General features: G+C 40.9%; 3 protein-coding genes across 7 annotated transcripts in view; 1 reads left to right on the forward strand and 2 right to left on the reverse strand.

Moving 5' to 3' along the window:
• The window catches only part of LOC134461815 (volume-regulated anion channel subunit LRRC8C-like), a 16,563-nt gene extending 15,862 nt beyond the window's left edge, over positions 1–701 (reverse strand). The window contains exon 1 of the mRNA XM_063214657.1: positions 629–701. The gene's annotated coding sequence lies outside the window, so the exon portion shown is untranslated. The remainder of the gene's footprint in view (positions 1–628) is intronic.
• Positions 702–2,484: 1,783 nt separating this feature from the next.
• mpc2b (mitochondrial pyruvate carrier 2b) lies at positions 2,485–9,179 on the reverse strand. The gene is made up of 5 exons (XM_063213980.1): positions 8,817–9,179; positions 7,275–7,315; positions 6,957–7,041; positions 6,341–6,452; positions 2,485–4,264 (listed from the first exon to the last, which is right to left on the reverse strand). Exons 1-5 carry the CDS (start codon positions 8,908–8,910, stop codon positions 4,219–4,221), a joined length of 378 nt encoding a protein of 125 aa, XP_063070050.1. The 5' UTR covers positions 8,911–9,179; the 3' UTR covers positions 2,485–4,218.
• Positions 9,180–12,625: 3,446 nt separating this feature from the next.
• Positions 12,626–15,000, forward strand: part of dcaf6 (ddb1 and cul4 associated factor 6) — a 69,891-nt gene continuing 67,516 nt past the window's right edge. For all 5 annotated transcript variants that reach the window (XM_063213982.1, XM_063213983.1, XM_063213984.1 and 2 more), the window contains exon 1: positions 12,626–12,991. In XM_063213982.1, the coding sequence (XP_063070052.1) occupies positions 12,904–12,991 (88 nt within the window). In that variant the 5' untranslated portion in view covers positions 12,626–12,903. The remainder of the gene's footprint in view (positions 12,992–15,000) is intronic.

The following is a 15,000-nucleotide window of genomic DNA, read 5'->3' on the forward strand; positions in this document are numbered from 1 at the left end:
CTGCACTGTAGGCAAAGTGTACAGGCCAAGAATTCTAAATGGAATGGTAGTTCTAGGCTTGGCCCGGTATTGGCCTATCCCGTGCCAGTGTAAACACCTAAAGGGGCTAAGCACCAGGTTTGGCGGGCCCACATAATATGGGTTTATGGCCAGAAGGCCATCCACTGGCAAACATGGCAGTGATCAGGCCTGTCACAAACTGAAAGGGGGCCCCCTGGTGTTAATGGCATGGTTATGTACTAGTGTATTCAAATGACAGCAATGACATTTTTGTGAGTGAGGAAAATGCTTGAGCTGCCCAAGCCCCAGGCCAGACTCTTGACATGTGTATAGCTACTCTACTTTACAAAAAAAAAAAAAAAAAAGACGAACCCTTCTTTGCATCTGCACTTGTTCTATGTATTTCCTGTGCACTTTGTATCTGATGTTGGCTGTAGCCTATGATTATGTCCTCATTTGTAAGTCGCTTTGGTTAAAGCGTCTGCCACATGCAATGCAATTCAATGTAATGTAGGCTAATTTACCACTACAAAGGCTAACCAAGGGCAAGTTAGCCTGGTTTACAAGTGAGCCCGGTTTTTTGAATACCTCCCTTGTGAAGAAGAGCGTTTATCCTTAGAATACGTACCAGTCTCTTATTCCCGTTTAGCGCCTATGCTGACTGGTAGATGCTGGAATGGACCAGCCGGGCTGACAAGGGGCCGTCCTTCAGAACGTTCAATCTCCCGATTGTTGCGTTGTTATGGCGCGAAATTCACCACATTTGGCGATCTTGCGGACAGAAGCCCGAGCAGTTTCAGAAAGTGGCCTCTACAATGGGTTGAAAGAAACCCCTGAGGTTAAGAAAAGTTTAATGAGTGCAAAAGCACACGTTCTTCCGAATGTTGCATCAAATGGCATATCTTCAAAGAACAATATATCCGATGATACACTTTCTAGATTAGGCCATCTACAGAGGTTTTCATCATTCCACTTGCAGAATAAAATATCAGTTGCATTAAGCATTGATTTGACACTTGGTAAGTTCAGTTTGTTTGAACTGGCAAAAGGGAATGACAGTCGTAGCAAAGTCAACAGAACATCTGTTAAGCTACCCAGTTCTATAATAGGCTACAGGGTAGCTATTGATCTTGGGCAATGGGGTTCTCATGAAGGAACAGTGGAGTGAACATTTGCTTCCCTCTGGTGGTATTATCGAGTGACTGACATGTGGTGCCAATAATGTAGAATTGACAAATGGATTTTATAGGTTACCCTGATCTGATTATGTGTCAAAACTAAAAGAAAATTAATGCAAATACAACACTAGCACATGGTATTACATAGTTGTTACTCCATTGTCTACCTAATGAAGTAGATAGTCCATTTTTACTGAAAAACACTAAAAACCTAGCAAGACAAGGACCCACCTTCCCCATTTCCCCAAATATGTTTCTCCCCTCCGGGATGCTTGACATTCTATACTTTTGGTTGGGTGACTCCCATTCAGCTTGACATTATATGCTTCACCCATCCCTGGGGTTCCTCTTATGGCAATATGGCACAGTGGATTCACCTCCGATGACCTGGCTCCGGGTAAGCCATCTCACTTCTGACACCATTTGTAACAAAGTGGATTAGAGTGGCCCAACCCAGATTTGAACCCTGGCCTGTCGAGCATGGGGTAGCCTGGGCCTGCCCAGCCTAACTGTGACACTGCACTAGGCCAGTGTTCCCCAACCTTTTTTGTCTTGTGTACCCCTAAGCATTTTTGTTGTGCCATGAGTACCCCCTAAGTCAAGTTTTATATCGCTTCCTCTATGCTTATGTAACTAAGCTCCATGTATTTGTTAAAATTAAAATTTTCCAAGTACCCCCTGCAGTGTGCTCGCGTACCCCTAGTGGTACACGTACCCCTGGTTGGGAAATACTGCACTAGGCAACCATTTTGGTACCCTGGAGGCCTTGGATTGAGACTCTTTCCAATATCCTGACTCTCGTCCTTGACCTGTGGTTGTGGCCTCATACTTGACGTGACCTTCCGCCACCATGGCGAAAACAATTACCGTACAGTAAGTTTCCCTATTGTCAACCTAACCACAACATTTGGGGGACTTTCCCCCTTTCAACATCCCAATTGCAAATGAGAAAACTTCCTTTTAATTAAGCTTTTGCGAGATATTGAATTTAAATCAATGTCGTCATGAGGCTACAAGCACTTGGGAAGGATGATAGGCTATTGGAAAGAGTACAGGGCATGACAACTCTTTCCCCCTTCGCTGCAGGCGCTGACTCTTAACTTTCTTCTTTCTACCACTATTACTAGCTCTACTGTTATTAAACTAGTATGAGGCATGTACGTGTACAGTACTTATTTCAATAAGCATTTTTTGTTTGTTCATTTGACATCCTCTGTACACCCAAACAGATCAGTTTAGCTTTCTCTTCCAAGTCAGAGGTGGTTCTTCTTGTAGTGCAGACACCATAGAAGACATAGTGGCCTGGTTTACAGTCTAGCACCTTTTTTTTTATTTTTTAAGCAATCAATCACATCCATCATTACATTAGAGTTTAAATTACATATCTAATCCTCCATCATATTCCTCAGTGAGACATCAATCTCCAAACTCTACACATCAGTTGCAATGGTAAGGCTCATAAACTGCAAACTTAACATCTTAAAAGGTTAGGAGTTATGGAGTTATTATTGCTACCTACAGTCAAATATGCGTATATGTACTGCAAATCCGTCTCTCATGGTACTGCATCATTTCATTTCATTGGACAGTGGCACAATTCCATTTACACTGCTGTGGAATTTCTGTAGGCACAGAAATCACAAAAAAGGGAAAAAATGAACAAACGAACAAAACAAAACAAAATGTTAACCTCTTCTTACACCTTAAACTTTCCTTGGCCACTTGTAAAAAAATAAATAAGTCATTTTCCCTTGGTAATTTACCAAGTTACAGGGTATGAGTTGAACATGTGTCCCTTTAACGCATTATTTGGCTGGAACAGGCCTAATGCCATCCAAAAGCACTTCATTTTAAATTTTCAGTGTTGGACCTCTGAAATACCCAAGGGGCAACCGAGCAGTGGGTTTTAGTCACTTGCTTAACAATGGCAACTCAAATCAAGTGGTGAATGTCCAAGCCGGACAGCCGTGTGCTTTTGCTTTTCTTCGCAAACGCAAACCATTTAACTTATCTACGAGGACACCACTGAGTTAGCCTATGTGGATACATCACTAAACCACTCCCTAAGTAAACCCCCTTTTTAAAAGCACAGAGAAGCAGACCTAAAGTAGGAGCATTTCACTAAATTTGACATTAGAGTGTCATGGATTAGAATTAGACAGAATAAGAATTAAAATAAATGTTCTTAGTTTAATGGACTAATGGACCTACGTTTTGGATTGATTTACCCTGATGAGTTTCTACCGTAAAAAGAAAACAACAAAATAACAACATAAAAACCAATGAAGTTCATTAAATAACTAACAGCATATGTTCCATGAGAAGTATGACCAAAAGTTACACTTTAAAATTTATTTGGAGACATTCCTTGAAAAGCATCAAGCAACCATGGTACCTTGAGGTAAGGTTCAGAGGATTTGGTTTAACACCACTGAACCTCACTTCAACAGCTCATATACTTTTCACAAACATCCATGAACATTCCCTTGAGCCCACTGATGAGACCCCACTAGCAATAATTTATTTGGAGACATTCCTTTATAACAGTGTTCCACAGTCCCCAGACTTCAAGCTTTCAATAAACCGCTGTAATATGACATGTTAAAATGCGCTGAGCAAGTCTTGGGAAACTACCTCTTCCCACAAATACATGATACATGTTAAATGAAGTTATGAATTATACAGTCTCAGCATATGTTTGCGGTTATCACTTAAAAAAAAAAAAAACCCAAAAAGGTCAAAACGTTGTGCGTCAAGGACAATACATTTTTATCGCGCAGGTGCAAGTTGATGAAAGTACGTCCATTTGGCCTCAAGAGTTCTTCTTGGATCTGAGAAAACATGATGTACAAGTTGTGCCAAGGTAAAAAGAAAGGAGAACTACAGATAGGGCTCTGTTGGTGTGTATATTTCCCGGATAATGGGTGTCAGAGGAATGGAGTGGTGAATGGTTATCTGATGATGTGTGATGATGAGTGTAAAAGGGAGAGGTGCTCTGCTCCTCTCGTTTCAAGGGATCGGATTGGTGAGGTGATCAACTTTAAGCTTCTCCAGCCGCAGCCAGGGCTTTTTGTTCTTGTTTGTATCTGTGGAAAAGAAAACGAATACGTGTTACTCTGCAGCACATCTGAGACCAAAGCTGGGGCTACAATGGACATTAAGCCACGTTAGGCCAAGTCAAGTTGTGTGAAAGACATTGGCCAGGTTTACATGATGTTCATTCAGAATTGAACAGGTCTGACGAGTTCACATTGCACTTTCATTTCATTCTGGATTGTGAAGTGTTGATTGAGTTAATTCTGAATTAATTAAATGTCTCATGTGAACGAGGCCATTGAAAGTAATCAAAAGTAAAGCCATCGTAAGTGATCAAATATAATCACTTGCCCTATAAAGGGTTAAGAGTCAACATCAACTCATCTAGAACCCTTGGTTTTGATAAATAAGGAATGCCTTTCATGCCCAACTGCATAGGTCTACCTCTTGAATACATGGTAATGATAGGCTGTACACCACACACTACTAAAAGTCATTTTTTTACAAGAAAGGATAGAGATCATCTCCAAACACAGACACAGACACAAACTCAGAGACACACACACACACACACACACACACACACACACACACACACACACACACACACACACACACACACACACACACACACACACACACACACACTTTAAAATGTACCACTTAATGATATCCACAAGCACTTGTAAACAATAAAGTTAGCTGTGAATGAAAGCTAATTTCTCTTCTTTCACAGAACCTTATGTCAACTTGGTATAATATGGAAAACATTTTCTTGGTATCTGAGTAAGCATTTCTTAGTTCAGTATTTTGTTTCCGTCTCACAGATAAAAAAAAGCAACTTCTGGTCATTGGTCATCTTATCTCAGCGAGAGGCGAGATAACTAGACAAAAGCTTGGCGTCTTCAAACCCAGCTGTGTTTATGTTTTAATGGCAATGAGGAGGTCATGCAGCCCAGATAAAGACACATGGCGACATCACATGGTGAATGAGGCCCTTGAGTGAAAGAACAAGAAGGACTTTAGATCTGGACCATGAACTCAAACAAATGTATAGGAACAGTCAAACCAACTAGTCAAAACAAACTGTCTGAACAATTGGTGCTAGAAGCCACTTACTGTAAGCACAACTATGAGCTACGCTAGGTATTGCAAGCATGTGAAATAGGTGGACGGAACTGGACGCCATGCATATCCAAGGTTTTAACGTAGCAGGAACTGTCAACAACCCATTAGGTCAAAATGTACCCTTTGACTGTACCCTCCGATCATAATTTAGTTAAGCAATCATATCAAAAAGAGGCCACATGTAAGGATAAGTAGAGGTGCACCGAAAATTCGGCAACAGAAAATATTCGGCCGAAAATGCAAAAAAGACACATTCGGTTTTCGGCCGAATAGAAAATGAATTGAAGATGGGCATTAATGAAACTTATTTCAGTTCGACTCTAACATTAGAAGATTTCAAACAAGCATTTATTTTCCGTGGAAAAACATGTCTAAACATTTATTGTAAGCCGCAGATTTAAGCATTATTTCAAAATAATGGAAAAATCTAACTTTTGATGACTTTAAACTGAACTGAACTAATTATTCGGATTAATGATTAATTACTATTCGGTTTCGGACACAAATTTTCATTTCGGTGCATCTCTAAGCATAACCAACCATGGTAAACACAGCAGGACTGACTTGCTACACTGTGTACTAAAAATACATAAAATCTGCCACCCTCCATGTGCCAGGGGCAATTAACACACTACAGTGTGGTCAAACGGAGGGCTTCTATAAACTCTACCCTCCTCTACTGTGCTCTGATACGCCCCAGTACCAACACAGACTTCCAACAGAGACGAGCAAAACCCACAGGGATTATCCAAAGAAAGGCATGCTGGCCTGCCTGCCTGAGAGGCATAGCCAAAGACGATACAATCACATTCACACAAAAGGGGCCCCATTTTGGGGACGCCAAGATGGTGTCGATGCAGTGTTAATTCAACACTTGGAGAGCAGTAACAACACTATTGAGTGTTAAATCAAAATCTGTAAGTGTTGCTTTAACCCTGAAAATACTAGTGTGTGCTTGACCAAAAACTGTTGAAAAGAGGGACGCTTATTTCACTCACTGAAATATTCTGTACAGCTGGGAGCTGCCGCAGCCACCGACAAAGAAGTTGACACAAAACAGGTTCCAGTTCTTGGGTATGATGACCAAGGAGTACCTGGACCAGATCAGGCCTAAGAGAACAGCAAAGGCATGAAGTCAGACATGGGGGCCTGCAGCATATACGCACGCAATCACATTTTAAACAGTTTTCAGTCTGCACTGAAAGATAAGATTTGTGTATAATCTGTAAAAAGGATAATTCATCAAAGTTGCAAGACAGATGGGCCTAAAGCACATATTCAGTTTGTATGCAACCACAACAATATTTAAAATCAACTTTTCAAATAGGCCTAAACTTTATGCAAAATCTGTGACTGTAAAACCTTTCATTAATCCAAGTCGTAATTCCGTCTTAATCTTTTCAATAAGGCATATGTATAATTTGATGACATCAGACATAACTTGTCCACAACAGTATTGTGGACATTGTGTACTTTCTGCTGGTTCACTGGTTAGACACACAAACAATGTCACCTTGATAACGTTGCCGCATTTAACAGTAGTGCCACTACCTGAATCAACTTTCTTAATTGGCCGAAAAAGACCAGGCATCCAGCTACAACACAATTCATTACCTGTGGCAGTCAACACAGCAGATTGGGAGGCGCTGAGCTTGTCTGCAGGTCGGGTCATGTCCGCAAACCCAGCAATAACAAGGCCCTACAAAAAAACACAGGAACAATTACAAGTCTGCCTGGAGGATAGATCTCCTTCTATGCAAATCTGAATATTTTGTATTATACTGAATACCTATTTGTAATATACTGCATATGAGGTTAATGAGGAAATTCTGATATAGCTAGGCAGTTGCATATGAATGTGTGATGTATTTATTTGTGGGTTTATTGAAAAAACGTTGGTTTGCATGTTAGCAAATTATGATTTTTCCTTACCCATTTGAACATTGGGGCCCAGAAGAATACGGTCTTTGGACCTACGGAAAAACAGACAAAACAAAAACATTCTTACATCACAGGTCCTAACAAAAAGATGAGTAATAACTTGTTTGTTAACCAATAAGAATAATTTGCACTCCCAAAGGAAATTAAGCACGATTTTTAAACAGAGGTCAGTCACACATGTGTCTAAAGCCAGTGTGCTTCCTCAACATAAAACAGAAACGCTTCAGTAAATCTACTAGGCAGGCAATGTTGAGCCTCCAGATAGACTACAATCTTATATCAAGGACCATTATGCTCCTAGTATTAGAAGATCCCCCTATGGAAACATACACAATCTTCCAGAGACATCATCGCCAGCTCACAAAACTGTCTTTTTGCAATAAGTCTAAAAACAAATGTACAGCCTCTGTAAGTTCTCGTTGTCAATGTTTGACAGACATGCCCAGGTAGAACTGAATAGTATCCTTTCCAACATGCACAAGGTCATGTACAGGAGACCTGTATGGCAACACTTAGTGTCTACTGTATGGGAATGTATACGGTAACGTGACCACTTCTAAACCACGTTCTGCTTAAAACATTTATACCCGACCCGTCTTAAATGTCTCACGTGCAACTTGTCTCACAGACTACAAATGCTCAACAGAGATGCTTTCAAGGGGAAACACTAGGCAACACTGTTGAAAAGTCATATAATCAAACACCCCTAATTTGCCAAATGCATAATACAGACTCGCATACATAGAGGCTGGTAGAGTACATAGAGGCTGGTAGAGTACATTATATGCAAGCAGGTGTCTCAAGAATCGCTTGGCGGGTTTACTGTGAAATCATGTCGCTGGTGGTCACCTTGACTGACAGAGCGGTCTACTGCTCCAAGCCTTCTGCGAAGAATTAAGTCAAACCGGTTATAGCTAAAGATGACCTACGGGGGTGGATAAGTTGAACGACCGGTATGTGGTAACGCTAATAGAAGAAATAAAACGATAAGGATTAATCCTTTACCCCAGTTTTCATCCATACACAACACTGTCCAGCTGGTGCATGGGGTGTTATGGCACTACAAAGAGATTACACCGAGTAACATAGATCACAAAATGAAATCCCTTTCCAGCGGTCAGTTGACTGCCACTACACACAGACAACAAAAGCTTCGGTTAATGTTTGTATTAGGCCTACTCGTGTCATACAGTCACAACACAATTTGTGACTGTACCCACTGTGTCAGTGACAGGCGACATCCCTTGCAGCTGATGGACAACAAAAACTATACACTCCACAATGAATCCGTGGATCCCAGAAATTAGGCCTGTTCATGAAGTGAGGGATGTTTTGTGAAAGAAATACATTAACGCTAACACACAGCTTGAAATGAAACTACCAACTGGTGAATGTAAACGAGTGAACCAGCTTGACCGAATTCGATAGCCCAGGCCCCTGGACTTCTTACACAGAAGCTAATCACGAGGCGAGACAGTGTACGTATCAATGACTTGTTATCTGCCTCGCTAATTGCATTTTTATTGGATTTACCTGCTGGGTGGTTGTAGAGTGGTCTCAGTTTAGCCGGTAACATATGCTCGATGTTGTTCAGGATGCGGTGATAGGAGGCTCTAAGCGCTGCCATGGTGGCTAACGTTTGACGCGGGTCGCTAGCAACAAGAGATGAAATGACAAGCTGTCAAATGTACAGCTGGCGTCCAATTCAAAAACCCGAGCAATCGTCTAACCACCACTGCACAGTGTCTACTCTGTGAAGTATGTTTTTGCTATAACACCAGGTGCGGTCATACAGTATCCAATGAGAAAGTCTTCAGTGTCGTCCTCCCATCGACCTTCCTCTACATTTGTGTGTTGTGATACACCATGCTATGCTATGCTAGATTCAGGAGGACCTCATCGCAAGGTTACAGTCGCCACAGCTCAACCTACCTCATTGTTCATTCTCATTGGTTAACGATACCATGCCTCCCTGAACGATTGGCTCAAAGACAGGCTAGGGGGCGGGCTTTACGGGTGAGTGTTCTATCCGGTTTAGAGGCTGAGCCCAAAGATGCTGCTGAGCCTCCCAATTTCAAACTGGTTTATGGATAGGCCAGCTCCAGAGAAGAACAAAACCCCCACAAATTCAATCGTTTATTGAATCCTGGTTGTTCTGTCACCAAAGTATACTACCCCCCCCCCCCCCCCCCAAGAAGAGAGCCCTGGATAAGGTAAAAACACATTTCATCACAGGCTATCATCATTACACACATCCCATGTTCTGTTCACTGCTTGTAAAATGTCAGATGGCATTTCAAACAACTGTTTCCCACAAAATAGTTAATTAGCAAGCAGGTCAAGATACACTTCAAGGTCACTGGCAGATTAGACAGACTCAAGCAAGGCCTACTCATATCCTGTGGAACAAAAATCACAGAACTAAGATGTAAAACAAAAACCTTTAGGCGGCTTATGTGTTTTGTTCCAGTGCCTGGCTGCCAACAATCTGATGTCTGCATTCAGTCTGCTACCACTTGCAAGTGTGATCTCCAGGGATACAGTTCTTTAGGGTTTGGGTCACAAACTGTCCTCAGTCCGTAAATATACAGCAGCTGATGAACACATGCAGTGTGCAGTATTAGGCCACAGGTAGGCTACACACTTTTGTTTCCATTATCCTCAAACAACCATGCAGGGCAGTACACTGAAACATTTCTACCATTATTCTGGTACCTTATCCTTAGAATGGCAGGAAGTCAATGAAGAGTGCAATACTTCGGACTTTCGGAATGTATGCCATCAACTCTCTCTCTCTTTTTTTTTTTTGCAATGTCTTCTTTGTAAAATGCATTACCCAGAGAAGGTAAAGCATATCCAATCTACTAGGCAAAAACAAATTGTACATGGACACAGATGCTCCTATAGTGCCAAAATGTTCCATGGACCATTCAGCTACATACATACATACATACATACATACATACATACATACATACATACATACATACATACATACATACATACATACATACATACATACATACATACTTACAGACACTCAGTTCATGTCATGTCAGTGCCATCAGGCTGTTAGGCGTTAGCTATTACAAGACTATTATGGAACTGGGTGCAATAGAGGTTTTTCATCACTGTTAAAATGTTAACTTTGTGAAGTGAGTCTTGTTTATGACATTACATTACATTGCATTGCATTTGGCAGATGCTTTATAACCAAAGCGACTTACAAACGAGGACATAATCTGTAAAGAAGGGTTACCGAGTACAGTTTATCAGTACAATGTGTTGCAGCGCATCCTAAAATCCCAAGGACTGTTGTGTTTAACAGCTACGTATGAACATCGCTATCTTTTGTTTCCCATTTATATCTATGGGCTGTGAAATGATCAAGTCTGTAAGTAATGATGCCAGTGCAGTATCTCTCTTCATGTAGTTGAATTAAACAAAGCAAACCATGCAAAATATACAGGCAACTGTGTAAACATAAACATCTGGCACAGACTTTAGCTCTGTTGAGGGATCTTGAAACACTTGTGTGTGAGTGTTGAAATGGTCCAAGCCAATTAGGGCCTTTGCTTCCACTTAAAGGTGCACTGTGTAATATTTGTAGTTGTTTATTTCCAGAATTCATGCTGCCCATTCAGAAATGCTACCTTTTCCACAAATACTTACCACCACCATGAAAATCTAGGTATTCATTATGACTGTAAAAATGAAAGAATACATGAAAAGGGGGACCATCTCCATGGTTTGCCATTTTAAATGTCCAGAAATACAAATTTTTAGCTGCAAAATTTACTATAGTCATCCTAGTAAATATAAGTTTATTATTTTGTTAATATTAATGAAAACATTATATTTGGCAATAGGCAGCACAGTTTCAATAAGCAGCATAGTTGCGATACTTATACTCTGGCCACCATCCTACACAGTGCACCTTTAAGTTTACAATAAAAAATGTACTTGATGATGTAAACCTCTAAATGGCTTCATCCCACTGAACATCTCAATTGTATCCCCCATGCCATTCAAGTCAACAGCTTTATCAGTACCCCAGTGACTTCAAGACAGAGGGTGACCAATATGTTGCAGGCCACTGTACTAGTGTACACGGTAATAGCAACACACTATACCAGTTTAAAATAAACCATCAGCTATATGTGGGTACAAATTGCACAAGGTCTATTCAATCTCAGACGGGATCTGTCTTTGTCGCTAATAACGTAAGTGCACTTTACGAACATGCAAGGGTCAGGTGTGTGTGTGTGTGTGTGTTTGTGTGTATGCGCACACGTGTGTGTGTGTGTGTGTGTGTGTGTGTGTGTGTGTGTGTGTGTGTGTGTGTGTGTGTGTGATACTGCCCATGTTCTTGTTAACATTTAAACAGCCACAAACCTTTTGCCCCATACAGATGTCTGTTCACGATTGTGTGGGCATTTGTTTTCTTATACGCAGAGATAAGATTTCATGGTTTCAGTTATACATTTGTTCATGCCACTGCTCAGTTACCCTTCACACAGCTGACATGCAGACCTCATGTGGATCCAAACTTTCCTGTTGTTATTTATAAAGACTCAATTTCAATGTAAATATAAACACATGGGCAGGCACATATTGTTAATGTGCATGAACCAGTAATGGGATTTTCATTCACCGAATGCTGATAGAATATATGAGGCTAGTTGGTTTTGACCACAAAATGAATTTACGAGTGGCAGGTAAATGTTGTCATTTGTTTCAGAGAGGATGGTAACATTTCACCTTTTTTCAGGGGGTGGTATTTCACTTAATTATTGATGTGGGAGTGCACACATGTATACATAGGCCTAATGTACCCCAATGCTACCCTCTACTGGTGATATTGTAATCGCAATCCTGATGTTAAGGTGCAGCAACAAATAAACGAACTGACTTGAAAACAGGGAACATCTAATTAATGTATTCATTATTAATGAATTCACCTCAGTGTGTTTGTTTGTTGGTTTGTTTGTTTTCAGGAAAGAAGGTATAGGCATAAAGGGCTAGGCTAAACGTTGCTGGTAGCCAGATGGCAGATAAAGGCGCAAGATATCAGTAGGCCTACAGTGTACGTTTTTGCTGAATGAAATGTTCTCGTCTTGTCATATGCCCAAATGAGTTCAATATTAGTACCTTGTTGTCCGTGCTTTGGAAATAGTTTGTGATGCACGGGTAGAGATGAAGGAGATATGGGATGCTGCGTAAAAGCGCATGCTGCGTAAAAGCGCGCAGTTACGATGCACACCAACTACCCCCAGACAACTGCGTCTGTCAGACCTCGTAGTTCATTGGACGTGGGGCTTTGACATAAGACGGGAGAGAGAGAGGAGTACCTTTGATTGCAGCTAAATAACAAACAACAGACTGAACAGCATTGAGAGGGAGAGCGCTTTGGGGAGCCTTGGGATGCAGTTGGTAGTTGTTGAGCATGCTAAATGGATAAGGAAGATCAACAACATCAACTTCTTGCGCGTTTATATGTCCTCTAGCTCGCTGGTAAAGACCTATTCGGAATTCCAAGACAGAGGAAAAGGAAAAGAGATCACAGTTCGCTAGCTCCATATCCTTTCGATGCTGTTTTTAAAAGAGGAGTTCGAGCACAATGTCCTGCCCCGGTAACCTGGTTTGGGATGTACGGAAGAGATCCATCGGGTATAATGACCCTAATGTTCTACGGGTCAATTATATAGGTAAGCACAATCCACGTTTACTAAATACTCAGAAACTGTGGGAGAGTGGATTGAGGCAACTGACAGGATGACCAACAGGGTACCATGGCGTGCGTAACATGAACGCGATTGCAGCTTTGAGCTAACCTGGGGGCATAGACTAGCTAATGCGATTTGTGCACCGTTACACGGTTTTTCAGGATAGTTTGACTGTAATCTGGCATGTTGACATGGGGGAGATGGCACCTTGGCAAACAAGCAGGAGTCTTTATATCAAGCTATATACAATTAGGCAACCCACCGAACCCTGGCTTTAGCTAACCCGCCTAGCTTGGAACTTGCAGAAGAGCTAGCTTCCTTGTGTGAGATTGCTTGTCGATAGTTTTTGGTGACAGGGCTTCCCCATCATCCTTCTGTCAATAGCTTTCCGTCTCAGTTACCGATCTCCGTATTTGTAAATACTTGCATCGTGGAGACACACGCTAGAAACAACACTACCTGATTCTGACCTCTGCTTAGATATGTTGTGGAAAAAGTAATCGCTAGACATCAAACAGGCGCAATAACCAAATGACGCTGTCAATCAAGTCGATGTCATGGTTTGTCCTAGGTGGCCCATTCTTCGGCGTTGTACTGCTCTGCTGGTTAATCATATGCGTAACAAATAATCCAGACCCAATGATTTTGTTTTCTAGAGGGCTTTTCGATACATTAGGGTTCTTTGCAAAGTGAAACTATATTGAAGCTTAGAATAACAAACAACAGTCCTGCGTGGAACTGGTCTGCTTGCACAACTAACAAATAAGCTTAATTGGTTTCCATAAACCAAAGTGATCAGGTTATGCATATTGCTATGATGTAGTAGCGTGTTTAGGGAAACAAGACAGTGCAATGGAATGCATCACTCATTGAGAGTAAATAGAATATATTAATTATACTGTCAATGATATCACTAGATGTTCTGCAATACAGAAAGTTTATCCCACACAATGTGAGTGTAGCCCTGTAAGCTTGTATTTTTAGTGGTGATAATATTCAGTTGTCATTACTTGGTTCTTCACGAAGTTGTGTTATTTTCTATATAAAACTACAGTAGAAATAGGTAGGCAAAAGTGGTAAGCCACTTTGAGGCAAATGTTCAGTTGTGCATGTGACACATCATGGTTGGCAAAGAAAATTCCATGCACTCTCTTGATGTAACATTTCAATGCATCCAAAGCAAGTAATGGGGGATTTCATGTGTTGACAAGCTGCTCTATTGAACTCGGTTGCATGATCACGCTAGTAATTGTATTCAGCTATTAACAGTGATTTTCCATAGGCCCATTGTTGCCATCTTTCCATAGGCCCACTGTTGGAAAGAACGAGAAGTAAAGAAAGGGAAGAAAAATTACAAGATTAGAAAACAGACGATCACAATTTGCTTTGTGAATATCACCCAACAGTGTAGGTTTGGTTTGATAAGTGGTGGGGTCAAATGATCAAGGGTTAATATTTTTTCACATTATATTAGTTATGTGGTAGGGACACTTCTCAAACGTGGTTGGTCCCCACCATCCACCCCCATATAAACTATGCCTATGATATCACCCGTTCCCAGCTCATAATGGTTTGTTATGCATCTTGTTTGTTTTTATGGTTAATTTATGGTTAAGTTTTGCGGCCCTCCGTGAGGTCCATAAACAATCCACTGTGGAGTATGCGCAATGACTAACAGCATTGCACATAAGTGACATTTGAAGTCACTAACAATAAACCACACTACAATCTTGAAGCCAATAACATCATTATCACACATGTATTACGATGTAATTGGTCTGTGCATGGCCATCTTCTTTGTGTTATTTTTTCTAGTCTATGTGAAATATTAGTCCTCTAAATAAATATCACACTAATAGCACTTCTGTGTAAACATTCACTCTGTGTGAGCTAATGTGACTTGGCTTAGACTGTGATGATGATTTTTTTTTTACTGTCAATAATAGAAGACATTTTTACGACCCATATGTGGGCAGTGTTCTGAGTGCTCA

The sequence above is a fragment of the Engraulis encrasicolus genome, chromosome 13 (assembly GCF_034702125.1).
Source record: "Engraulis encrasicolus isolate BLACKSEA-1 chromosome 13, IST_EnEncr_1.0, whole genome shotgun sequence".
Classification (NCBI taxonomy): Eukaryota; Metazoa; Chordata; class Actinopteri; order Clupeiformes; family Engraulidae; genus Engraulis; species Engraulis encrasicolus.

Coding starts and splice junctions, on each gene's coding strand:
- mpc2b (XM_063213980.1), bottom strand. CDS start 8,910: ATGGCAGCGCTTAGAGCCTCCTATCACCGCATCCTGAACAACATCGAG. Junction 7,316..8,816: donor ACTCTACAACCACCCAGCAG/GTAAATCCAATA, acceptor GTTTTTCCGTAG/GTCCAAAGACCGTATTCTTC. Junction 6,453..6,956: donor TGCTGTGTTGACTGCCACAG/GTAATGAATTGT, acceptor CTGTTCTCTTAG/GCCTGATCTGGTCCAGGTAC.